The 27901-nt window shown below is 41.0% G+C and overlaps 1 protein-coding gene across 1 annotated transcript; it reads left to right on the top strand.

Moving 5' to 3' along the window:
* The first annotated feature begins 20281 nt into the window (after positions 1-20281).
* Positions 20282-27755, top strand: oxtra (oxytocin receptor a). Its single transcript, XM_080846263.1, has 2 exons — positions 20282-21199; positions 27429-27755. Exons 1-2 carry the CDS (start codon positions 20284-20286, stop codon positions 27680-27682), a joined length of 1170 nt encoding a protein of 389 aa, XP_080702389.1. The 5' UTR covers positions 20282-20283; the 3' UTR covers positions 27683-27755.
* The last annotated feature ends 146 nt before the right edge of the window (positions 27756-27901 follow it).

Raw genomic sequence — 27901 nt, forward strand, 5'->3', positions numbered from 1 at the left:
GGTCCTCTTTTCCAGCCCGGTGGCCCCAGAAGATGCATTCCTGCCTGCATTGCATCCCATCATGATGCCCCTGGATGTGCACTGTAAAAATGTGTTGTTGGAAAATAAAAGATCACTGGCTGTTTGCAGGAAATCCTTGTCGGCTATATTCAATAGTCTTCATTAAGCCTGTTTGTTTGTAAAAGCGTTGTTGCCAGTCAGATGTTCCTAGACCCATCAGCAGGATGAGGTTTCTGATTCGGAGGCACACTTGGCCTAAAAAAACCAACTCCAACAGATAGTCAGCATGCTTCTCTGGGCTTGAAGCAGCATTAGAAGAATGCCAACCGGTTATCAAAGCATTTTGTAAATGGCCGTGTCTCTGGCTGTGACAGTGATTCATCTACAAAGCCAGATCCACTTAACGAGCTCTGAACCAGCAGTTTCTTTGAGTTTGCCTGAATACACTCATCCTACCAGAGGGTTCCTCTTTTAGTACCCACTATGTCATTGTCAGAAAATACCCCTTCCAGGTATCAGCACATAATAACAGCGTCATTCTAGAAAGGTGGTGGTTGTACAGGTGTAGAAATTGACAGAGAAAAGAAATGTTCAAGGACACACTCCAAGTCAAGTGTGCCATCAAGGCAACTAGGAGTTCAATTATTTGTGCCATCTCTTGAAGTGCTGCAAGGTTACTCAACTGCCCAAGAGGCTGGTGATATCACAAGAGATGCAGGAAGTCTTCGACCTACTCATGAGCAGAGCAGGAGGTTAATTAGCAGCCTGGTCGAAACTTTATCAGAGTGCTTCCTGCCATCCCCTCTCATGCAATCACCTTAACTGTGATTGTGTATGTGTGTGTATAGACAGAGAGACATTGACTGTGAAGTGAGCACATTCTGTTTCATGGATAGTTGGGTTGTTGTGCTTAACTCTTAAGTATCTTTTAGGCTATTTACACCTGGAATTAAAATGCGTCTCATATCCAGATTGTATATAAATATGATTTTAACCAGATAACATTTACACCTGATATTAATCTGTCCCCAATGTCCACACTGAGATCCAATTATTGAGATCCTATTGCTCTGTCCAGCTCATTTAACATCCTCCTCTCATTTGTGTGGAGTCCAAAAAAAAATGGTCGCCATTTGTGGAGCTGTGTTATTGTGCTTTTTAAAAACCTTACTGGTTAGAAACACTCCTGCTCGATTACGTATTCCTGCCCACTTAGTTGCTATATGTGGATTAACAATGCAATTGCATTTACGCTTGTGTTCAGTGTGGTCACAATGTGTCCCTGACCACCTCTGATAGGTTCACAATCCATCCTCAATGCGTCTCGAGTGCATTTACACCTGTAAATAATAATGTGGTCAAGCATTATCCGAAATGCATTATAATGCCAGTTATAAACAGCCTGTTTCTTTCTCCATTGTGAGTTAGTTGAGCTTAGACAGAAAATATATAAATACATCACCGTAGTCCCTTGCAAAAATATGCGTGTGGTTGTGGTGTGTGTGAAAATGGTAGAGAAGTCTTGAAATGTTTTTCATAACTCATGTTTTTTTCTCTCTCGTTTTGAGCAGTGAAGATGGTTTTGGCATGGTTTTCTCTTCGCCTTTTCCCTTTTTTATTTTTCCACTTTGCCTTGAAGTATTTGGCGCGAAACTAATTTGACAACGGGTGGGATCAGCCGATGCTGATTGTCCTCGCTTTTGTTTTGATTTGGAGCCGTTGTTGTTCTGTTTGAGGTGAGTGGGTGTCTCGGCGCAGGGAGGTGACATGGAGTGTCCCCTTGGCGTATTACTTGAGGACAGATGTGCCTGTGGGTGGCTCTGCTCACTCGTCATCTCACATCTCACCCCTCCGGGGCCAGTGCTGTGCCATTATCATGGAGAAATGCACTGATGTGCTCATTTACCTTCAGAGGAAGTAGGACCCCTTTTCTTAGCCTACAGGCCTAACTGTCCTTTCACAACCCTCTTAGAATGGGGTTATTCAGCGGTCTGCCTGTTATGCTGGTATGCTGGTATTATGGTATGCTGCTACCTTAATGAGTTAGTGTCCTACACACACTGTCTTCTATTGTGGATCAATATTTTCCTTCTTATTAGTCCCTTCAGTCCAGGTACCAGGGAGACACCCGAGTTACTCAGATGGCATTTATCTGACATAATTTTTAGAGGTTCATTAGTGATCTAATCAAGACAACACCTTCCATGACCACCCTGTGGAGAGTGTGATTGGACTTAAGGAGTTGGAAGGAACAGGAAACAATACTCTGGTCGTGCCAATCTATTTTGTTGGAGTGCCAACCGATTACTGGCAATCCCATGGAGTTTAATTGCCCAACTCCATCTACTTTTAAGATGTTAATTAACATCCATGAACTCTTCTGCCATTACAACTACACCCAATGAGGCTCTATCCAGCTGAGTAAAGATAATCCCTATCTGCATTAGAAGTGATTTGTAGTTCATAATCAAGTTTACTTTCACGCTTGAATCATTACGGTACATTTTCCCCGCTCAGACAGCAGATGGCCATAAATCTGAAACAGAGTGATTGTTTTGTTTGGAATGGTGCCCTAAAAGCATAAACCATACCAACAATCTATTACTACTGTTGGCGGCAAGAGCACATACTATGCAAAATAAAGATTTTTTGTAGATAACCGACAGCTAAGCTTTACTGGCTAGTGTACGTTATACCCCATAGTGTTCCTAATCACCTCCATGATATAGGTCCCTTATCATTCCCTACAGTTTAGGAACACAATGGCTCGGAACAAATGGCTGTTTGTTGTTTGCAGTCGTAGTGCACCATTTTCTCTTACTCGATATAAATCAGACACAATTCATTTTTTCAATTTGGTGCCCCCATTTCACAGCCTGTGCTCCCCTCCCCTGTCTGTGCTGAGTGGGATTTGACCGTCCAGCTTGTCGTATCTGTAACATCATTTGTGTTATTCTCTTAAATTTGTTCCTGCAGCATGTTTGTGAGAAGGTGTGTGTGTGTGTGTGTCCGTGTGTCCGTCCCTGACTGTTTGTGTGAGTGCACCACCTATGTAGTGCATAAGTGTTTGTGTGTTGGAGAGGAGAAGATGGAAAGAAAGACTGTGTTGGCCACATCTGGTTTGCTATCTGGTATATGATAAGTGGGGCCAGGTGTTTGGGCAGATATGGAGGGAGCCCTTAGCCAGATCAGTGATGGGAGGACAGCAGGGAAAGCATTATTACATGGAGTACACACAAGAGCCATTTGATTTGACCAGGTTTTGTTGTAGAAGTATTACATTTTATATCTCAACTAGCAATCTTTCTGGTCAAAATAGTTGTTCAGGGCATTTATACCCAATGAAATATGGTTTCTGTTTTTCTTGACGTTAGGGAAGCTGGGAAACCGGTTGAGACATTAAGTATAATTTGGAGTATATGTACATGCTTAAATTATCTTCTTAAAAGAAAATGGAATTCTTAAATGATCTTCTACCATTCCACGTCCAAGGTCTGCTTTTACATTTACACATTATACTTTGAAATCCCCCCCCAAAAAACTGGTCCTTCTGACCTGCCACACGCTTACATTTTTACCTGACTGATTTAAGAGGAACCTATTTCCCAAACATTATTTTAAGGGCCAAATACATTACATCTGGTAAATGTATTTGTGTGTTTTAAAAAATAATGCTGAACAGGAGATTCACTTCAGACCTTTCTAGGTATATTTTCCTTTAATAAGAGGAAACTCTGGCCATACCCATGGCAGATATCTCTCTGTCTCTCTCTCTGTCACTCTCTCTTTCTCTCTCCGCCTGTCTCTCCCCCCCCCCTCTCTCTCTCTGACTCTGTATTGTGTCAGTGTTTGGGTGGTCCTAGGCGGCTTCATGCTGGTTTATGTTTAACCTTATCTTGTTCCTGGATGTGCCTTATGTTTAAACATAAGCAGTTCTTCAGACAAGTGCGTTGTTTTCTTTTAATACTCAAGCACAAACACACATTCAGAATGAGAGACCCTAACGTCTTAGACTCCTTGAATTAGCTTTATTAATGTATCATGCAAATGGATGTTGATGTAAAAGATGCTTGGAACACATTCATTGATTTATTTTGAAGCTGCATCATCAGGGACTACACAGGCACAATGAATAATCTATACACATTATAAAATAGTGTGTTTTCTTGCCTTCTGCATATGGGGAGATAAAATACGGTGAAATTTGTACTGGTAAAAAAAATATTTTAGACTAATCTGAATACTGAAGACTGGATTAGGCTCCTGATGTTTTTGTACAAAATCAAATAGATTCAGCCAGTGTTTCGTATCAACAACAGGTTGAGTTTGAAAGAAGGTACTCTTTATTCGATGAACTGTTATGTGGAATAACCACTAGTTCTGAATGAGACTTTGGCACAGAAGGAACCAGTTAATGAGAAGGAGGGAAGTTCTTACTCTTGTTAGAGGGTTCCTGTTCCCATAAAAACATAAACCTCCTATCCCATCAGAGAATTTGGGCTTCAAACTGTCGATTTCAAACTGACCTTCATGTGTGAAATTGTGAAATTTGGCCCTGGATGATGATGATGCTGTTGGTTTCATTAAACCCTTGTAATGGCTTCACATTTCTGACTCAACTATGAGATGAGCTGGAGGCTCATGACACTGAACATTTTCCTTGGGATTGGCAATTTCATTATACGACCAACTAAGAGACTTCACATGTTGCAGTGGACAGGAAATTAGTTTTGCACAATTAAATTCTGTCTCAGCAGCACATGACGCTGGACACCTGATTTAATTCAGAACCTCTGAACTTCAAATCAGTATTCAACACCTCTGTCTAACCTATTCAACTCTCTCTTCCCTTTTTTATGTCCAGTATGTCAATTATGCAAACATACTCATACCTTTCACATTGAACTCTTGCATACAGGTTCTTTTCTTTACACTTTTGTCCTGTCCAAAAAAATGTCTTTTGAGGTGTGCTCTGGTGTTGGAAGAGTTTCGAAGCCTGTTGCCAGGACAACTACAGTAATCGCTGGCTGGATTGCTCGGGGGTTTACTTTGGCTGCTTTCACAGCTGGTGCATTCAGTTATTTAGTGGATTATGTATCATGAAACACTGAATAACACTCAACGGAGTCCATCAAAACTGATATGTTACTCCGGGTTTGTGAATGTCAGCTCACAGACACAGTCATATCATTCTGAAAATAGGAGACTTTGTTTGTTTTTGGAAAGAAAACTTGATTAAATGCACTTTTATTTGCTTTTATTTCTCTTCAACAGTGCAGTGATCAGGTCTTGAGAGTGTGTCTGCTTAATACCTTTCATGGAATTATTTTTTGAAAAAGGGTCCAAATTATGAGTTGGTGAGAAAAACCTATTCCCATAGAGCTATTGGATTTATAACCACGGGGCTCTATTTTTAGTGCAATAATGGTCTTAATGGTATTTTTTATGGCTTCCTGTTAAAGCCACTCTGCTAATGAAACTAGGGATGAATATTCTGTTACATGACGATACAGAAGGATGACACCAGTAGGTGTTAAGTAAAAAAGTAATTTTCATTGTACAGGGTTTGATCAGGTATGTATGCAGGGCACATAATCAGTCATGTAGGAATGCTCTAGGATCCGTCAGATCAGGGGAGGCTGTGTGTGTGTGTGTGTGTGTGTGTCTGTGTGTGTGTTTGTGGCTTGCGTGTGTGTGTGTGTGTTGCTTCCGTGTCTGACTGTGTGGCTTGCATGTGTGTGGCCTGCGCACATGCATAACTGGTTTCACAGTGTTATCATGGAGTGTTTAAAATTCACATTATAACTGAGAAAAATAATGTGAATTGTAAACAGTGTGAAACCAGTGATGCATGAGTATGACACACACTCGCTCCTCAATCTGCCTGCACTGTTTGGACACAGGGAAAACTTCCCCACTAACTGTTCTGTCAGGATGGATGAGGATTGTAAGCAGTCTGGTTTTATCATGTTCTGACGACATGATATATCATTGGAATCTCAATTTAATATGAAACTCATCCACTTTGACTGCAGTCGTCTTTTTCCTGCAGATGAGAAAATTGTTTTTGCTGAGATGACTCAGATAACCGCTTTGCCCTGATGATCTGTTGGTCAGGTGCTGTTTGTAGTCTGGAAAGATTTATGCGGTTGCTGCAAGAGAAACATTGAAAAACCTTGAGTTTCAACTTATTTATTGATGTTTCCCAGGCATTTGAAATAGCTCTACCTAACATTATCAATAACCTCTCCAAGCAGTCTGCAGTCAGGTATGTGTGTGGGTGTGTGTAAAGGGAAACTGTCAAGGTTTAACACTGACACCTTCTCCTGGTAACTACAGCATGTGTGCATGGGGGCAGTGTGTGCGTAATATTCATTGATATTTTACAAGTGAAACAGCAGTACTGTTGGAATGGCCTTGACGCCTGATTTGCATTGCGCAGAACACATTGTTTCTGCGTCATCATAATTCACTTTCTCTAAAACTTCTCCCGTGTAGTGTAAAATGCTCAACAGCTCAACAGACTGATACTGGCTTTAATGAGCCAATCTGATTTCAGCACCTTTTGGTCGTCATGGGGATTGTAAAGAGGGTAGTAGAACAGCCGGGGGGAATTGTATCATCAGCACTTTTGCTGAATGAGTTCAGAAGACTGAGTGTGTTGTAATCCTGAAGGCTAAAATGGAAAAGTCTGCTGGGAGAGAACATTTCATTCATAAAGTGCACGCTTTAACCACGGTAGTTTTCAGAAGTTTTGGGTGCATATGCCTGAATATAATTTAATCTCCCACAACAGATTTTGTGGTGGTCAAATTCATTATGCATGCTGGCCCATCCCCCTAACCCCTGATTAGAGCAAGATATAGCACATAGCATAGAGCTGGAGATAGCACATAGCATAGAGCTGGAGATAGCACACAGCCACTGTCTAGGGCAGACTATACCTGCTTACAGTTTCATGTCATCTATTGCATATGTATTTCTCCTTTCTAGAACTTCTAAGCAATCCTACAATCGGTGCACTGGAATTTGAACACTGGACTACACTGTTGAAGCCAGTAGGCTGAAATCCAACCTTTGAGGCCCTAAAAGGAAGGGTGAGGTTCAGTATTGAACCAAGGAGCTGTGAGATGCTCCAACATTCCAGCCTGACCTTTAACACCAAGAAGTACCCCATGGTGCCTGTGTGTGTCCGACCCACTCTACCCCCAGCCTCCTTCAGACTGAGGTACAGCACTCTGCTTGTCAGGTGTGTTAGGCCCTTACAGTAACAGTAGCAGATTTGAATGATCTTTAAATATATATACCATTAAGGATTTAGTTTTAGCCCTGTGGGTCTAATTAGCACACTCCCAAACGAGGCTCATTATCCTCAAACTTAGCATTGCAGCCTTCGAGATACCCACCCCCACCCTTACAGCCTCCCTGCTAGACCTCTCCAGGGGGACAGCTAGGCTGCATCCTTTTGACTGAAATGTTCCTAACTATTTTTCTGCTGCCCATTTCAATTGGTATTCACTGGCAGTGTAAGAACGAATACCCACATTTTCAGTGACTGCCATGATGAGATGAATATTTTTCATTGCCAGACATAAGGTTTTTCGGTCTGTCTCTGTCTCTCTGACTGTATCTCGTTCCTTATATTCATATTTAATCTTTCACTCACTCTCACTCCAAACAACTAATATCCAAAACCACACACGCATGCACACACACACACACACACACACACACACACACACACATATCCCCACACGTACACACACACACACACACACACACACACACACACACACACACACACACACACACCTAGTACACACACAAACACACGCATACACACTTATACACACACAACATAACTGCTTTCTGACCATAGAGAGGCACATCAGAGTCCTTCCTGCTCTGTTTACTTCTGGCTCTATGCAGGGGCACGGAATGGACCCGTGTCACTGAGCACATACCAAATAGGCCTGCCATCAGCACTCCAGCTGGGTGCTAAATGCTTTGCAGCACGCTGTTAAGGGGGGTTGAGTGGTGGAGGAGAGTCCCGTCTCTCCTAATAAATGCCCATTACATTTCTATTCATCAGTGCTACCGCTGATAATGTACTATAGCTAACCTTGGGCTACAAATGCTTAGGGAAGCAACGGCAGTATTGCCGGTATGGTCTAAAACCCGCTGTTTGTTTTACTTTCTCTTGTTCCTTTAGGCACTAGCACATGTTCAAGTTATTCAAAAATATGTAAGCTTTTCATTTGTCAAAGATTAAGTTATTTTTGATACAACTATATCAGATTAGTACAAGAATGGTTTCAGGGCAGGTAGTTTCACAGTATTACCATTTAAAGCGTTTTTGAGGGGTTGTAACAGGAATTTCAATTGGCTCACCTAGATTTAATAGCTTTTAAAATAATTATAATGAAAATAATGGCAATGCTAAAACCACTTGCCAAGTTACACAGTGGTGAGGAAAATAGCTTTCTTAGAGGGAAGTATTTATGATATTTACTATTTATCTAAAGCAATTTCTAACAGAAAACTAAGACCTGCTAAATTCTGATCTCAGTTGGTAAGCCCTAATATCCTCACTCAGTGAAATATTCATATACCGATGGGTGCTGCAAATATTTTTCAGGGGTCACAATGATACTTGTGTTTGATTGAACACACAGATGGTGGTCCTGTTTAGCTTAACCCCACTTATTTATGTGGCTGCAGTCCATTTTCAGAACACCTGCACCACAGTGCAAATTAGAGGGCATGTAGATTCAAGTGGCGGAAGTGACAATGGGCAATATGCAGTCAATAGGGTACAATATGTGTTAATGTCTGTTTACGCACATGAATATGCATTTAAAAAATTTTTTTACCCTGTATTGCTGGACCACTGTATTGGTTGTTAATAATAGCCTACCTAATTGTTTTCTTTTATAAGCTAAGGATTTTATAATTCTGTTTTATTTTGCTGCCTCTGTGTAGTACTGTGTAACATGGAGTTTGAAAAGTGTTCTATAAATAAAGATTATTCTGTCAATAATTACAGGTAAAGTGACCAGTGTAAAAAACAACCAATTTCTCATCTGTGAACTCATGCACATTCAAAATATTGCTTCTGTATCTACAGTATAAATATGCAGCACAGTGCTCAAAGATCGTGAAATAGTTCTGTAGTTATTAAAGGAAATTATAATACACTCATAAGACACATAATAATAATAATAATAATAATAATACACTCAGATTTATCTGTTTTAAGTGTCTGCAGAAGTCATTACTGAACATTTTAATTGTTCAATGTGTATTTGTTGACAATAGTGAAATAAAAAGTGATGATACTGTCATAGCTTTCAGGGCGCAAAACAGATTATCGTTATGTGACATTATCGTTTGTTACTCAATAAAAGAGCACGTGTAGTGTTCACAGAAGTCCATAAGAGGGTCATGGCTTCTAACTACGGTAAGGGTCTATTACTTAGCCTACGTTTTAGAAGGGATAGCTAGCCTAATAATTTATAAAAAGGACACACGGCTAGCATGAACCGATCCAAAGAAGGAATGAAGCATAGCCAATAATAAGGCTGTATTTGACCCAGCCAGATTCGATTCATTCTAAACAAGAGCTCTGAACAAATAAAGATTTTTTTTTAACTGGTATAATATATTATCTATGCAACATCTGTTTTTTATAATTTTTTAAGTAAAACAGGTAATAAGCTATATGAGAGTTTCAATCATTTTTTAATCATTGTCAAAGGGGGGGGGGGGGGGGGGCTGAATTACAGGAATTATAGCCAAATTCCAGACCAAGTCTCATATTTGATTTCTCCATCTCAGTCTTATTGTCCTTTGAAGTTCCAGTTCAAAGAATCAAATGATAGTTGTTATTTCTTGGACATCAATGCATGTGCTTTTATTGAATTTTTACTGGATTCTTATCTTCAGGATGAGCAATGAATAACTTGCCATGTAATCAGAGAGGAGATCAATAATGTGTGTGTGTGTGTGTGTGTGTGTGTGTGTGTGTGTGTGTGTGTGTGTGTGTGTGTGTGTGTTCCTAGGGGAAGTACATCAAGAACCAAGAGAAGCACCATGTGATAATAAACATGGCCAGCGATTGGGAACCGGGAATTGGGAAGAGAGAGAAAATTAACAAACAAATGAAACAAAAGGATGGATGGATTTGGTGAAAGATGAGTTTGAACATGTCAGGAATGTGGTCTGAAGTTAAAGACAACAAAGGGATGTGCCAGTGAGGGTTAACAAGCCATTCCGAGGATTTCACTTCTGAACACTACCTGCAAAGAATAGGTTATGACTGAAAACCGCAATTCTATGAGGTATTGGGGATACTGACCAATAAAATAATGGCCTGGTTTGTTTAGCTTACCAACATGCAGGAATCTCTGTCTCTGCAGGAATATGCGATGGAGATGGCCTAGCCCACCATGCGTTTAATATCACTTTCAGAGCAGAGTTGAGTAAGAGAGTGCTTAGTGGCCTTCCAATACATCATATTTGCCTCTATCTCTAGATCTGGTCTGTATATACCACAGTAGATCTGGTCTGTATCTACAACGGTAGATCAGATCTGTATTTACCACAGTAAATCTGGTCTGTATAGTTATGGACTAAATGGCTCTCTATATAGCCTAACGGTCAGCAGAGCACAGACTACGGTTTGCCTGCATGCTACCTCAGGTGTAGATAGTTCGCCAAGTTTCCTCCAAATGAGGGAATACTTGACATATCAGTGGAAATGGTGGGGAGTTGTTGAATTGATTCTCGGTCACTCACAAGTCCCCTGGCCCACAAGGCATGTTTGTCCATCCAAGTGACACAGTGCTAGTAATTAATCATAGCACCACAATGCAGCTGGTCAGGTGCCACATTCACTAACATGATGCAGAATGGCACTCCACTCCAGCCCTGCTTGGGAAGTACTCACAGACCCTCCACATGAGGACAGTGGAGACAATACTGTATGCACCAGGGGCAGATTTATCCTAATCTAAATTGAACTTGTGTAATATGTCATAAAAGTACATTTTCTGTTTCTAAACACACAAACACATTTCCTATGGAGCTTTAAACTAGTGGGTATCAACAACTTTGTCAATTCCTTCACCAGGTGAGTTTATGGCTATGGTTTTGTGCTTAACAGACACTTTTATCCAAATACACTTTAAAAACATATTTACACATGTAGAACTTTAACAATAACAACATTAATGTATTATGCACATGGCAGATTATAATTTCACTGTTTTAGGTTTTCCTGGATTCATAAAGGTTTTAAAAACAACCACTGAAACTCAATAATCCACACTATCAAAATACAGTGCCCTCCACAATTATTGGCCCCCCTAGTGAATGTGACCAAAACGACAGGAGATGAATGGAATCAGCCTGGAAGAGGACCTGTCTGTAAATTGACCCCATGCAACGTGAGTAGGGTGGTTCAACTGGTAAAATCATCTCCAAGGATCACAGCTGGAGAATTGAAGAGGTTAGTTGAGCCCTGGGGTCAGAAAGTCTCCAGAACTACCATCAGACGCACACCACAAGTTGTTTTGGAGGTTTGCCAGAATAAAGCTTCTGCTGTCAATCAACAACAAACTAAAGTGCCTACAGTTTGCCAAGTCAGACTTTAACTATAGTGTTATATGTTCAGATGAGACCAAAATAAAGCTTTTTGGCAACAAACATCAAAGGTGGGTTTGGCGTCGACATAAAGATAGCCATACAGAAAAGCACCTCATACCCACTGTGATGTATGGTGGCGGAACTTTGATGTTGTGGGGCTGTTTTTCTTCCAAAGGCCCTCGACATCTTGTTAGGACATGGTATCATGGACTCCATTAAATACCAGCAGTTATTAAATAAAAACCTAACAGCCCCCTCTAGGAAGCTTAAAATGGGCTGTGGTTGGACCTTTCAGCAGGACAATGATCCGAAGCACACCTCAAAATCAACACAAAAATGGTTCACCGACAGCAGAATAAAGGTTTTGCCATGGCCAGTCCCCTGACCTAAACCCCAAAGAATATCTGTGGGGAGAGCTGAAGCAGAATCTACATGTGTTGACCTCAGAATCTGAAGGATCTGGAGAGATACTGCATGTAGGAATGGTCTCAGATCCCGTGCCATGTGTTCACCAACCTCATCACGCATTCTAGGAGAAGTCTCAGAGCTGTTATCTTGGCAAAGGGAGGCTGCTCAAAACATTAAATTAAGGGGTGCCAATAATTGTGGCACACCTGTTTTGGAGAATAATATTTATTTAATGTCAACATAATTTTACTCCAAGAGGGTAAACAGCAAAGACATATTTTTTCATAGCCTGTTTTGGTCACAATCTAGCCTGGATACCAGCCTGAACTCCGCCCACAAAATTTTTGTTCTGGGAGATTCAGTCTGGAATCGAGTTAGTTGGGAGAGATTTAACGTTTCAAAAAGGTTGAAACGCAATCTAAACCAATCAAATTGTAAGGGCGGGCTTTATACGTTGATGGACAGATATAGATAGAATATACCGGAATATACATCGAACAAAGATGGCGCCGTCTCGGGAGCTTAGTGGGACATATTTTATATGATTTAAGCTATCTACACGACTTTTTTATGTCTACATTGACTCGGTTAGTTGTGTATACGCAAAACGAGTGTTGCCGAGGATTTTAGGTCCTAACTAAAGCACTCTAGACCATTATTGATCGGTTATGCTAACGCGTTGGCCAAAATAATCGTGGTAATTATTACTAATGGTAGCTTCTAGCCTTGAGTGCTAATTAAGTAACGTGAGCAGGCATATCTCAGCAGATATGACAGCGCATTCATTTTGAAAGAGGAACAGAGAAACGCGATCAAGGCATTTGTCGATTGAAAATATGTTTTTGCCGTCCTTCCTACGGGAGCAGGTAAAAGTTTAATCTGTCAGATGGTAATACTACGTTGCGCTGATTGGTTCTAGGTATCCAATTCAGCGAAGAGGAATTTTCTTTCCTGGTTCGTTGAAACACGCCCCATAATCACGGCCCAATTGTCCGATCTCAGACTCATATTCTGACTAGAATTATGAGTATGACATCGTCAGGCTAGTCACAATCACTAAGGGTGCCAATACTTGTGGAGGGCACTGTATATAATTGCCAAAATCTAAAAATAAATGATCACAAGTTAAGATGTTTTTCAGAAAAAAAAACCCACTATTTCGTCTTTAAGTGTCTGTTCTGGATGGAGCACAACAACTGTCACAACAGCCCTGTCTGAGAAACTGCCCCCTGCAGTCAAGACACAAGCTCCACACACCTCAGGCGTCTCATAACTTCCACCATCCTCTTTATCTCATCCATCAGAATTGGGACATCTTGTAAATATTGCAGGGCACTAACAAGTCTTCCGTTTTGCTTAGTTGCATATCTGAGTTGTCTACCAAGATGCCTTCGTGTTCCAACAAGTATCTTTGTCATTTTAACTTAATTCTAATTGGGATGTAAAGAAGATTAATCAGAGTTGATCTCCCTGATTAAAAGTCTATAAGAAAAACACAACATCTACAACAATTATCCAGAATGTCTTTCTAATTGTACTGATTAGGGTTCTGTCTGACCCGTTATGTAAGCTGTCAGGGGTTGTTTGGCTTAGTTTCCCCTCTTCTGCTGATAATGACCCCAGCACAGGAGTCTCCCACTGAAAGGAGGGACTGGACAAAAAAAAAGTGCTGAGGGAGAGCTTAAGCCCTCCTCCGCAAGATTTCTTTGAGCACTGCTTTACCTATGGGCTGTATCTGGGTAATAAGCTATGTTTCACAGAGTAAGAGGATTAAATGTGTTTTAAGAAGGTAAGATTAAGCAGACTGGCATTTCATGTTCTTTTGAATAAAGATGAGGTGACCGGTCACCAACATAATTCGAACCCACCCGCCCAAAGAAAATGTAAAATATAATTGGTACACATGGACCTCCTGAACTTTGCCACATTTGAACACCGACCACAGCATACTGACTGGCACAACAAAACCAAGCCTCTCTTCAAAAATACCATCTTGCAACTCCAAAGACAGGCAGTTTGTAAGATCCAAGGATTATGGTGGAGATCTTCTTATTCTTGGATGCTTTACTGTTATTCTGGCTATCCCAGTTCATTTAAATCGGAGAGGGAACTGCATGCAAGAACAAACAAAATCCATATTTTTTATATAAATCCTCGGATCTGGCATATATGAGCAATCCTGGTGCTATTTTCCTAACCCCCAAAAACAAATTAAAGAATAACCTTTTGGAGAGGTGAGGGGGACTGAGATAGTGGACGGAAGTGATATGTCTGATAACCTTAGATGCCCCTACAATTGCATAAAAAGGTTTAGAAATCTGATCAGCTGTGAGCTACAATGTGTTTCAGCAGCTTTAACTTAATTGCAATAGGAATGTGCAATTTTTCCATCATGGTTTTGATGATGGAAGGTTTAAGTATGTACATATTTTTATACATAATTACTCTGTTGAAAGTGACCTTCCGAAAATCATAAAAAAGGTGTTTCTTCTTCGGTCCTGCCAGTGTAATCAATCTACTCCCTGAGCCTGAATTTGAGCATGGGAAGCAGGTCCACTGGCTCCAAAAGATAGTGATTTTGCATAGCACTAATCCAGTGACCTCAATGGGTTCGAAAAAATAAATACCATTTGCTCCTTCTGGTGTAACAAAAACATTGAACGCATAAGCAACTTATGCATAAACAAAGTAACTGACGCAAAGTCAAAAGATGAAACACATTCATTAGATAGAGTTTTGTATTTCTGTGCCATCTACCATAGCTGTCGCTCTTGTGATGGACAAATGAAAGTCTTACATTTTATTTTGCTCTTGTGCAGTGACAAATCTCTCTGACTCCGCCAGAGTTGCCATATTACATGTCATTATTCACCACGTAATGAATTATTCATGTGGAAACTCATATAGAGTAAGATCACAAGAAATAAGGAGGTCATTAAATTGTGTCCGACAAAGGATTAAAGTTAACTAGTTATGAAAATTTAAGCCAATGCAACATGTAGGCAGGCTACTTTTTCCATTGCAAATTGTTTTGCTTTCATTCAGTGGACCAAACAAAAACTAAATTTCACTCTCACATTTTTGTGTAACTTCCACAAAGCAAGCTAAACTAAAATAAGAGGTTACATTTCAGATGGAGATATAGTCCTCTTTTAGAAGAGTTTTGAAGACTACTGCTACACCTGATGAACTTTTATAATGAAAGTACACTTCTCTCCTTCTACTCACGCTGTTTGGTATTACAAGATCCCTGACCAGTAATCATGTGGCCTCCTGGTGGGTGAGGCAGGTTACACCTTGAAGGCTGAATGCAACAAATATCTCTGTGGACCCCTAGGTTATGTTTTCCCTTGCTTATAACACTAGTGACCTTCACTTTGAGCTCCATTCACATCATCATATATTGGATGGGTCAATGTGTTCCCAAAGAATCTGTTCCTGAAGGGGTTATTATTCGCTTCAGTGACCAGGGCAGGCAACAGTCCTAAATGATTTAACTCTAATCCATAACATACAGAAAAAAACAGACATTAGGGAACAGAAATATGTGCAGACTAGGCTCCAAATGACCCAGAGAAGACCCTACATACAAAAAGAAGTGTTTCTCATTGTTGTTTTCTTAAAATGCATTGACATGTATGTTATGAACCCAATTCTCATTGTTATTGCAGCAACTTCAGTCTACCTTTGCTTCATCCCCCCCCCCCCTCCCCACACACACAGAAACACACTCACAAACTTAACTGTCAATCACCTCGAATACAAAATACATACAGTACCTCTCCTCTCTGTCCCCTGTATACATTTTGTCTATATGTCCAAAGGCAAAAGGTTCATGGTCTTTGGCTAGAAAGCTCTGTGCCCACTCTCTCCATTAGCAGGGATTACAGCTTGTCTCTTCAAGCATGCTGAGTGTCCTTGCCCAGGCTTTGGCTGTGAGGGCCACTCTGCATTCCCAAACAAATGTTCCCTGTCCTGAAGCTGGGCTCCACCAGGAGTCTGGAGAGTGAGAGTGGTGAGAGTGGACTGAAGGTCGACCTGATCCTCACCGCCACCATGATTCATGGCTTTTGTGGGTTGTTATTAAATCAGTACCCTCCTTTATGGGGGGAAACAATAAATGGAGATAAAAAGGGGAAGCTTTCAGGCAGAAATTGTTTGTCTGACTGCATCTAATTGTGTAAGAGTTAATGACTAGCAATTTGCTCTGCTGAAGAAATATTTGTTGGAGGGAGGCAAACACGTGTGTGTGTGTGTGTGTGTGTGTGTGTGTGTGTGTGTGTGTGTGTGTGTGTGTGTGTGTGTGTGTGTGTGTGTGTGTGTGTGTGTGTGTGTGTGTGTGTGTGTGTGTGTGTGTGTGTGTGTGTGTGTGTGTGTGTGTGGAGAAAGTGTTGATAAGGGACCACCGCCACATGGACAGCTGTGGCTGTGTTTCCTGGTCAGACTCATGTTGAGACTGGACAGGTACAGACCAAATAGCCAAGGCACGTGCAGTCATCGACCGAGCATCATCGGATAAGAAAACGATAACCAGGTTTTGCGGGTGCTGGCTGCTTGATTCTGTACTCAGCTGGACGATAACATCCGTGCCCACATGTTGACACACGCTCTTGAGACAATAAAGAGGGATGTTTAAACAAGCGCTACTCGGCTGCACCACTTGCGTCATATTACCTTTCATCTTGCTAAGTGCTTATTTTCACTGATAAAATAGGAAGCCCACCATAAAGTGCCAAATTCACAGCTTTCTGCATTTACATTTCTTCATTATCAGGATGCTTTTAGCTAAAGTGACAAAGCTTCACCTAGTTTTTCACAATGGAGACTGTGGTTGATAATCATTTTAGCAGCCAAATTTGGAGCCACTCAAATAGATTTATATGGCCTCCCTTTTCCAAGAGTGCAATCAGTCCCCTACATAACTAGCCTGTATAGTCACTAACAGTTGGCTATACTGTAGCATCTGGAGCTTTGAACATAACCATTGTAAGCCATGTCTAGTCACTTATTATTACCCCTTCATGTCGGTGTGAATTGTGTCAAACTGAACACAACGGGCATATTAGGTTGCCTGACACGGATCAATTGTAATTCAAACAAGAAGAGTAAGAGGAGAATACATATAGGCGCATGTGTTCCTGGAGGGCCCTGGCCTAATGCAGCCAGCCATTTGTTTGAAACATGTAGTACAATTTTTTTTTTTTACAATTATTCTCATCTGATGTCCATTGGCAGGTGAGTCAGCATGAAACAACATCTGTTGAATATAAAACAAATCTGTGCATTTAGATTTCTCCAAATCCCATCGAGGGATCAAATGTTTTGTTAGGTTGTTGTTCCTCACTTGGCAGTGAGTCTCAATAAAGAAAACCTAATTATTATTGCCTGACATGATCTAGGCCCCTAATGAGGCCTGTGTGATAAGAATATGTGCATAATCACCGGATTACAGAACTCTCGATAACAGTACATTGGGAGTTATAGTTGATCAGGATAATTTGATTCATCTTTTGTTTTTGGAGGATTTCAGGCCCTGTTGAATGACCATGTTGGATTTAATACTGAGAGGGAAACACCCTTTAGAATTAAGCTGAAAATATTCTAATCGGATGCACCAGTATGTTTCTTTTAGCTCTTAATGCACTTAAAGCCACAGTAGAAAAGACTCTCCTGGAGCCCCAAACATGCCTTATGTTTCTAAAGTCAGACACTTACCTCTCTATAACTCAACCCCAAACATGCCTTATGTTTATAAAGTCAGACGCTTACCTCTCTATAACTCAACCCCAAACATGCCTTATGTTTATAAAGTCAGACGCTTACCTCTCTATAACTCAACCCCAAACATGCCTTATGTTTCTAAAGACAGATGCTTACCGTTTCTAAAGTCAGACGCTTACCTCTCTATAACTCAACCCCAAACATGAATGAGAGGAAACGAGAGACGACATGAGAAGCCCATGTCCTGTTATTGTTTTAGGGAGCTGGACTGCACAGGCGCTTGCCCAAACAGGATGTTTGTCGGATAACAAGATGTTGCCTGTGCTTCTGGACACCGTGACAGACGAAAGAGCAGCAGGCTGCTTATGATGTGCCCCACTGACCCTCGCTGGACGTCTGTAAGTTACAGCCCTTGGAGGTGGGAAATCTCTGAGCTGTTTGGGATCTGTTTTCTTTCTGCCTCGATACTCATGCTTTCTAGTACCAGTAGAAGCCACTTGGCATGTCAGTGCTGGCTTGAACTTTATCACAGTGGCAAACACAGTGGGCAGCCCTTTGTAAACATGTTATACTTATCTTGTCATCTGTGCTAAATCAAATGAGTGGGACGAATCCGGTAAGTCCCCCACTGTTTATAAAACTAAATGCCACTTCCAAGATAGTTGTTGTGTATTGCAGAACACCAGTATCTTGTAGTTGAAAGGAAAAATGTCATATTCCATTGTGGTTCAATGTACTGTTAAGAGATTTGATGTGTGGAAATGCTACTCTCATCAGTACAAGCTTGAGGGAATGACTGAAAGATTTATGGAGCTGGATGTAGTTGTCTTGGGCTGTAAAAAGAAAGGTGTTCATGTTGAGAGATTTGTCACCTTGCAGTGTGTTCTGAAATGCAGCTTATCACACATTGAGGTGAGATGAGAATTCCACAGCTGTGTGTCAGAAGAGAAGTGGCCATGCTACGAAAGCTCATGTGTGAGGTCCTTCACACATATTTGTGTTGTTTCTCGGGTCTTTTTTTCATTATCTGCATTTCATTTAGTCACTGAACCATATCTGGAATATGACCACACATCGTGAAAGTAGACTTCATGTTTGTGTTATTTGTGTGGATTTCATTAACTTCATTTAATGTTAATTTATGGAATTCAACGGATCCCGTGCATGCAGGTCAGTCTATTTGATTATAATAGGGATCTCTTTCCAACATAATTTTTTCAAACCCATTTTTTGGGTCATTAATCAGCGAAGGTGTGATTAAAGAGGAAAACATGTTGACAGATGGACAGAAGTGCTGGTGCGCTCCACTGCAAGGGTAATCGTCATTCCCCTTTTTTAGGTCTGCGTCTATTTCAGGAGAGCAATGACTTTGAGTAATTCTCTTTAACTCTAGGGTGGAGACTGTCTGCAGAGATGTTATGACGCAAACAACAGCGAAATATACAAATAAGTTTTCGTCGCCCCATAGCGACACGATCCTAAACATTAGCAGCATCCCCACAATATGCAGATGGGAAATATATATATCTGACTGATTGACACTTGAGAACTACCTTAGTTCGTGTGACGCGTAGCGACAATATATAATCCCGGTTAACGGTACAAATCTCTCGTTCTGAGATGAAATGACGAAATGGAAAAGTTGAATGCCGATGAGTCATGTTTTAATGGTGAATAGCCCAGTGGAATACTGAAAGAAGGGACATGATCGATCATCATAATCAACTCACACTAAGTGTATTGTTCTGTCTGTTCACAAAACAATTTGGCTGTAGATTAATCTGCATAAAATTAATATTCACGGGCCATCGACTGAAAAGTAATTTTAAAATATGATTTGGTCAGCAATTGACTGGACCTGTGACCACAATACACGCCGTTTGAGTCCTTCAGTGGCACACAGGGACACCTAGTGGAGATAATGTGGAAGTCTCACTCCTTTGCGTAGTCCCCTACAAGTATGCGTGAATGGGAAGTCGCGACGTTGTGTAGTCTCTGGAGGCAAGGTGTGGAGTTGGAAGTTGGATGCTTTATTTTCATCTAAAACCTATCTGTCCCTGGCAAGTGTGCCATTTCTCTGCAATTAATCGAGTGCTAATGGGCGCATAATGAGTACTGTAGGGGTAGTCTTTTCAAAATGTGATTTTGGACACTCTAACAATAACAAAAGTGTCTCTGTGTAGCTTACAATACATTTGATATTTCACTGATGATTGCCGATGCGCCACTGATTGTAAACGATTTCCCCATTTGTATCCAATATCCAGTATTGTTATTGTTTTTCTGACTGGCGGCTTGGAGTGAAGAAGTGACGCTTCAAGTGAGAGAAAAAAAGATTCATTTTGCGCGAACGCTGGTGGGACACAGTGGTCGGATGTTTTGTCTTCACATCTGTTTTCCTGCATGGAATAAGGACACTGCTTTTTGCATATGCCCTACCATGGCTGAGGACTAACTATATTTTGTAGCTATTCTATGAAGAGTAATTGAATACACGGTTCGGACATCATGGAGGATATCTTGAATGACTTTTGGTCCTTCAACGAGACATGGAAGAACTCATCCTTCAGTAACGCGACTGAAGCGGGGAACCGCACAGTGAACCCCTTGAAGCGGAATGAAGAAGTGGCCAAGGTGGAGGTGACGGTTCTCGCCCTGGTCTTATTTCTAGCTCTAGCCGGTAACCTTTGCGTCTTGGTTGCTATTCATACAACCAAACACACTCAGTCGCGAATGTACTACTTCATGAAGCATCTTAGTATTGCGGATCTTGTAGTTGCAATATTTCAGGTCTTGCCTCAACTTATTTGGGACATAACTTTTCGCTTTTATGGGCCAGATATTCTTTGCAGATTAGTCAAATACCTGCAGGTAGTTGGCATGTTTGCGTCTACCTATATGCTTGTATTGATGTCTATAGACAGGTGTTTAGCAATCTGCCTGCCACTCCGTTCTTTGCACAAGAGAAAGGACCGACTTTATGTCGTTTTGTCATGGGTCCTGAGCCTATTGTTCAGTATTCCTCAAGTGTGCATTTTCTCCTTGAAAGAAGTTGGACCTGGAGTCTATGACTGTTGGGGTGACTTTGTGCAGCCCTGGGGTGCCAAGGCATACATCACTTGGATTAGCCTAACCATCTATATAATACCAGTCGCTATATTGAGTATCTGCTATGGACTAATTAGCTTTAAAATATGGCAAAACTTTAGAATGAAAACAAAGAAAGACCACTGTATCACGCTTACTCCAAAGGCATCCAAAGGAAACGCGCTTGCAAGAGTGAGTAGCGTGAAGCTGATTTCGAAAGCAAAGATAACCACCGTGAAAATGACATTTGTCATTGTGTTGGCTTATATCGTTTGTTGGACGCCGTTTTTCTTCGTGCAGATGTGGTCTGCGTGGGATCCAGCGGCTCCAAGGGAGGGTAAGTTATCTTGATGTTCAGCTGTTTCGAGCAGCGCATGTGCGCATATTGAGCGTTGAAAAGTCTTGCTCATATCTATCTATGTTCCTTAAAATCTTTGTAATATTCACTCCTAATGTGTTCTATTTTCATACGCATTGTTCCTCTTGTCTGAGTTCCTTAACCATAGTTTCAAATATGATTAAGAAAATGTGTATAAATGTGTATAGATTGGGGTTTCTTTAATTAAATTATCGTAGAGATTGTAGTAGCATATACACCCAATCTCTATCAGTAAAAATGTTTACATGTTTTACGGTCAGTTTATGTGATGTACGTGATGTGCATACAACCCAGTTTGTGCGCCCTTTAGGTTGTTCATTGAGATAGAACTTGAGGTGTGGGACTGAAATTAATGATGCTTGGCCTGCGTCTTAAATTGACAATACATATTAGGCCTACTTAAATGAAATGACGTAGCCCGCGGCAAGAGTCTTGAAGGTATAGGGAAGAGTGGGGTAAGCCTTATTCCTTAGGCTACTGGTCGACTGCAGTAAAAAAAAAAAAAAAAAAAAAAAAACGGCTTACCTTACCCTAAGGAATATGAGGCTGTAATAAAACGAATGCATGCAAGACAAGGTCAGGATGTGTGTAATTGATTCAAACCTTGGCAGTGTGCCTTACTCAAATAAACTACACAATTAATAAAGTATCCTTCTATCTATGTATGGGGTCCCAACCAAAAGGGGTCCTGGCCCATGTGAGGGGTAAATTGATCCAACTGACTGAGGGGTAAATCGAGCCATCTAAGACAAACACATTGTATTAACCAGATTTGAAACTAAAATTCATGTATTTTTTCATGTACATGTACGTATGTATTTATAATATCCCCCATTCTGCTGATTGTATTGGTGTTAAGGAAATAAATATAAGGCAACAACTAATAAATCTATAGTTCTGAAACCTGAAGATGGGTAGTCAAGTCTCTAGGATTAAGAAATAGACATGTAGCCTATGTCTTAAATTGAATCATACTTTATTATTTGCAGGAACATCCACAGATTATTTGTTTTCCACTTTCAAGTGTAGACTTTCACTTTCATGTTTGGCATAATTGCAAACAGGCTCAACTTTAAACATAATATACACACCAACATCACACACTAAATACTAAGAGCGATGCGTCTACGTCATCCACAAGGAGATACACAAAAACGATAGGCACATAACTATGGAGCCCCTATATCTGTTCATCTTCTGTAGGCCTACGTGCCATGACCTCTATTATGTTACATTTAAACTATGAAATATATGCTATCTGTCAGTTATTCATGATTGGGATGCAACACTAATATAACCACATATTTGACCTAATTAAGTGTAAACCGCTGGTTCATCTTACCCCCAACGCTCTGGCTTATTTAGCCCCACTGCCACCATTTTGGGAAAAGTGCCTAGTCTAGCAACCCAGTGCTACACTTTTGCTATTTCACTCACTTTTTTACACACTGCCAGTTCATCAACCCAGCTATATGTATGTGTATATATCTCTCTTCTAAATTTAGATACATTACTTTTTACTTTGGCAGGGCAATACCAAAGTGTTTGTGTGAAGAAATAGACTCAGCCTACCACTACATCCTCGGATTTCTTTCTTCCACGGCAAAATGAAAATGGGGAATGCAACTAAATGTAGGGCCATAGGACACATTGTGTATATTTGCCCAGATACAGGTGTTGGGTGAACTTACCCAACAGCTCATCTTGATCAGAAAGGTTTAGTCGCGTTTGATCAGAAAGGTTTAGTCTCGTCAACACGCCATCGCAAATGCAATGTGATATAAATATAACGTTAGTGATTTAGTTGCTGTGATCTTTTATTACAATACCAGCTGTTACTAGACTGGAGATTTTAGAGGGTGTGAGCCCAAGTGCGTAGCCTACTGGTTGGTGTTATCAGGCATTGAGTAAACCACGCCTATTTACATCTGTCACAATTAGACTGGTTTGCTCCTGGTCACCGTGTTTTTGAGCATCAGACGGATGAACACAAACTCACATTTTTCTCATTAATCGATCTGAATCCCCATGACAACACCAAACACCAGTATGTATTATGCTCACGTCTTGAATTAAATTATCTGTCCACATCCACAGAGTTCCATTATGCTCGCAGCAGGATAGATACCTGTAATAATATCAATCCTTTAATGTTTACACACTTTTAAACAAATTGGTTAGTGAAGTGATAAGTGAAGTATGAAACTTTGAACATTACACATTCTGAATGATAACCCTGCCGCCTTGTATGCCTGGAGGATGCAGGATGCCTTACCATTTATTTTCTGTATGCTGCACAAAGTCAGTATCAGTTTTATGCCATTTGCAGTCTGAAACACACAAGACTGGTAAACATTGCTTACACTCCAACTGCCTCTTACTCATCTTAGAATATACTTTGCAGTTAGTGTATATTGGCAGTTAGATCATGTGGGGGAGGGGGGGGGGGGGGGTCATCCCTCTTGATAGCAAAATGCATCCCCCTTGTCAACCTACCTTCCCCCTTCTCCATCCCTGTAGCAGAGGGTCCGTTTAGTTGTTTATGTGAGTCTAGTCTGCCTGACTCTCTGATCCTTTAGCTGACTGAGATTTGAGATAAAACAGACATATCATATACCTCAGGCACAAATAATTATGAGTGGAGTGAATCCCACAGAAATCTCTGGGTGCTCCAAACCGAATCTAAGCCATGCCTGTGTTGGTAGATTAACAGTATGTTCAGTAATACATTGAATAAACCTAGAATCACCAATCAACAGGAAGAGCAAAAAGAGGCACATAATGAGACCATCATTATGTGTGCAGAACATATTCAAGACCTGAGAATAGGAACTGTTGCCAACATTGCAATTATGCTTCAAAGGTTCTAACAAACAAGGTCTCAAATGAACACAAAACCCCCAGTGTTTAAAAATATGTAAAAGATTAAATGGTATCCCAAAGTGCCTCCATCCACTAAATTGTGGTAAATTAGTGCAGGAGAAGAAATGCATATCCATGGTGGGGTTGGCAAAGACATGTCTTTCAAATGAGCCTCAGTTGAGAAGATATTATATTTAAGCGTGAGAAACTTAAGGAAATAATCAAGTCTTTCTGTGGGTAAAGAATACAAAACCAAAACCCAAAAGGACATGTTGGAATGGAAAACACATGAAATCAAGTTGAACAAGTGGTTAGGGAGGCCCCACACTGCTTGTGTGTAATCCTGCCTTTTTTTTATAAAAAGCTATCTTGTATATTTTGTGTCCTTCATAAAAATACAGTATGTTAAGGTGCATTTTGCAAGTAGTTGCCAAATGGCATATGCCCTGAAAACAGTGTCTAAGAACTCTCTAAGGAACATCTGAAGAGGGTAATGATTTCCCCCTGTCTGCTCGTGCATCAAACTGCAGACCCAACAGAACAGTCAAGGCTACTGCATTGGTTTCCTGTTTTCCACCTAAGTCTAGTGCTCAGCAGAAACAGGAGGCTAGAATAGCATCCTGAAGCAAAACATTTGATCCCAGCAACAAGAGCATTTCTTTTCTCCTATTTACTTTGAGTTGCTGACCCAAATTTCTGAGGGATTCACTGTTTAGATAAGAGATAGCGGACTTGTATGGATGGAATTTGCACACAACACATACTCTTCACATAAAATATTGCTGTCTATCCAAACACACATCCTACACACACACACACACACACACACACACACACACACACACACACACACACACACACACACACACACACACACACACACACACACACACACACACACACACACACACACACACACACACACACACACACACACACACACACACACACACACACACACACACACACACACACACACACACACACACACACACACACACTTACAGTATTAAGTATGTGTACTGTAGGATTCCAGTCCCTGTGCTAGTTGATATTTGTAGGAAGATCATTGGGGGAAGAGGATTAGATGCCAAACATTCATACATCCATCCATCCATCATATTTCATTCTCTTGTCATGGTGAAGGGCTACAAACTAAACGAAATCAATCTGCAGTCCTGCCACTGTATATTGTGAATCTCTGTATACACTGATGGTGGTTTAAGTCAAACAAAAAGTCCCATGGATGTTGTTCACATGTATGCTTTATTATACACTTTCAAGTCTGTTTGATGACTCATGCTAGAATAGGTGAAATTTTTGCAGTTATAGTGTGTAAACCATGGTCTGTCAGGCAACTGTCTGTATGGGAGGCCTTCCATTTTCAAAAGTACACAGAGCAGGTACACACTACTGGTCATGACAAATATGACCAAGGCCAAATGTGGACTTTGGACCAAAGTACAGACTTATGTTTATGAACACACACGTCGTCTTTTACATACTCCACTCATAAAATATGACTTGAAATGTCAGTGAATACATCAGCTCCTCCAGGAATGGCTAAGGAGCCTCCAGGCATCGTCAGACTACAGTCATTTGTCAGCATAATGCTTGACAGCTCCAGAATGGGAGACATTTTGAATACCCTTGCCACCTTTTATTCTGATTTACCTGCAATTTGTGGGGGCTATTTTCCCTTTGTCCTTAGGGATTGTGTCCTGGACATGAAGGATAAAACTGCATAAATGGTGATTACTCATGCACAACAATTTAGCATCTAGCATCATATGAGGGTTGGCAATGCATGTGACCATGCAAAGTAGTGATTATGCTCAAGAATACCCAGAGATTTTTAGATAGAGGGGACATTTCAGAGCTGCAACAGCAATTCAAATAAATGGCAAAAAACACATAACTTACAAAATACACACAGACCGGTAAAAAGTGAAATCCTGATTTAATTATATCTATTTATTATTTTATCTAGTATAGTAGTGGTTGTATATGCACACAAATACGACTATACTAGATGAAATATGATAAATAACTAGGAATCAGGATTTTACTTTAAGACAAGATATCTCTATTAATCTGCAAATTTAAATTTAAATTTGCTTTGTGAGTTATCTCCTCTCCTGGCACAGACAGGACTCATTGTAGATAGCTATTGCAGTGGACAGGAGGGAGCTCCTCTAACAGTCCTGATTGCAGCAGGGCTGACTGAAGACACTCTGTTGTCTGACCTGTAGGTTGTGTAGGGGCGTGTAGTCTTGTCCATTATGTTGAACAGCTTCTGCAACATCCTTCTCTCCACAACCAACTCTAGGAACTACTGAGCCGTCCCTAGCACAGAGCCAGCCTTCTTTATCAATTTGTTTCAAAGTTTCTTAGTGTCACTGGCTCTAATGCTGCTGCCCCAACACATGGTTACAAAGAAAGTTGTACTTCTAACAACAGCCTGGTAGAAAAATGTTTTAAGAATGTTGTTTGTATCAATATCTGCATTTATCACTACTGCCAATTGAAAGATGATCTATCAATTAGGATCGAAAAGTGAATAACAGTAAATATACAATAGGTAAATAGAGATTATTAACAATTGATTGATGCTGGAAAGCATAGAGAGGTAAAAGATTATCACCAAAAGCTCCTAAATAACTCCTCCAAGAGATGAATTAACATACTTTTGTATTTGCTGTATGTATTGTTAAGGCCTCATGTAGAATTTCATTATTAGCCAGTACATAACCACATAATCAGTGGAAGAGCTGTGCAATGTCATCAATCTGAATGTCCTTTAAAAAATATAATGGTGTAATGACTTTGTGGCGAGAGAAGGATGGTTAAATGGAAATTAAATTAGCGAACAGCAGGAAGAGGTTAAATGTGGGTCACCTACCAATCCTGTTCATCTGAACCTATTGTGACAAATGCCTGCTGAGCGGTGGAGTGACTGCGGTGTAAATGTCGCCCCCCCCCCTCCCCCCAACACCCCTCCCCCCCCAGAAGCCACAGGCACGATTGAGTGCTGCCATACAGGGAGACGGGGCCACTCTGCATCGGGGGCATTTCTACTCTTTTGACATTTCAGTAACGTTCTCTAATCAGGGTGCGCTTGTTCACTCAGCCAAATGAGCAGCCGATGCCCTGCACACATTTCTATGTCTAACAAATCAGTACTATTCTGAGGAGCAAATGGATGGTGTGACAATTTTTGCTTGACGTGCGTAAAGAAAATGATTTGAAATGAACCATTAATTATGACATTGATGTAGGATCTGAGTAATGTCTCCCTGGCCCTGTCCCTTGTCTCCTGTCTTAGCCATGCCCTTCATCATCTCCATGCTCCTGGGCAGCCTGAACAGTTGCTGCAACCCCTGGATCTACATGTTCTTCGCGGGCCACCTGTTCCACGACCTACGGCAGACGCTCCTCTGCTGCCCGGCTAACTACCTGAAGTCCTCGCAGTGCCGTTGCGAGCGAGACCAGGATTCCAGCCGTAAGAGCAACTCCTCCACGTACGTCATCAAAAGCGCCAGTAGCCAACGGAGCATCACTCAGACTTCCACCACGTAGTGTAGCTCCTGGTCCAGCTCCAGGTGCTCTCCCTCACTAACATCCCAAGTCAGCCCCATCACGGCAAACACTCTGAAGGGGGGACACGCCCTGCAGCTTCCCTCCCCGACTCATCAAGCCACCTCCTCATCCATTATCTCACCCGTCTGTGTGACATCGTCTTGCGTTCTGTAACCTGGTCTGAGACCTACCATAACTAGCGTGGTCGAATGTGGTGAC

Source organism: Sprattus sprattus, assembly GCF_963457725.1.
Source record: "Sprattus sprattus genome assembly, chromosome: 10".
Lineage (NCBI taxonomy): Eukaryota > Metazoa > Chordata > Actinopteri > Clupeiformes > Clupeidae > Sprattus > Sprattus sprattus.

Coding starts and splice junctions, on each gene's coding strand:
- oxtra (XM_080846263.1), top strand. CDS start 20,284: ATGGAGGATATCTTGAATGACTTTTGGTCCTTCAACGAGACATGGAAG. Junction 21,200..27,428: donor TCCAGCGGCTCCAAGGGAGG/GTAAGTTATCTT, acceptor CTCCTGTCTTAG/CCATGCCCTTCATCATCTCC.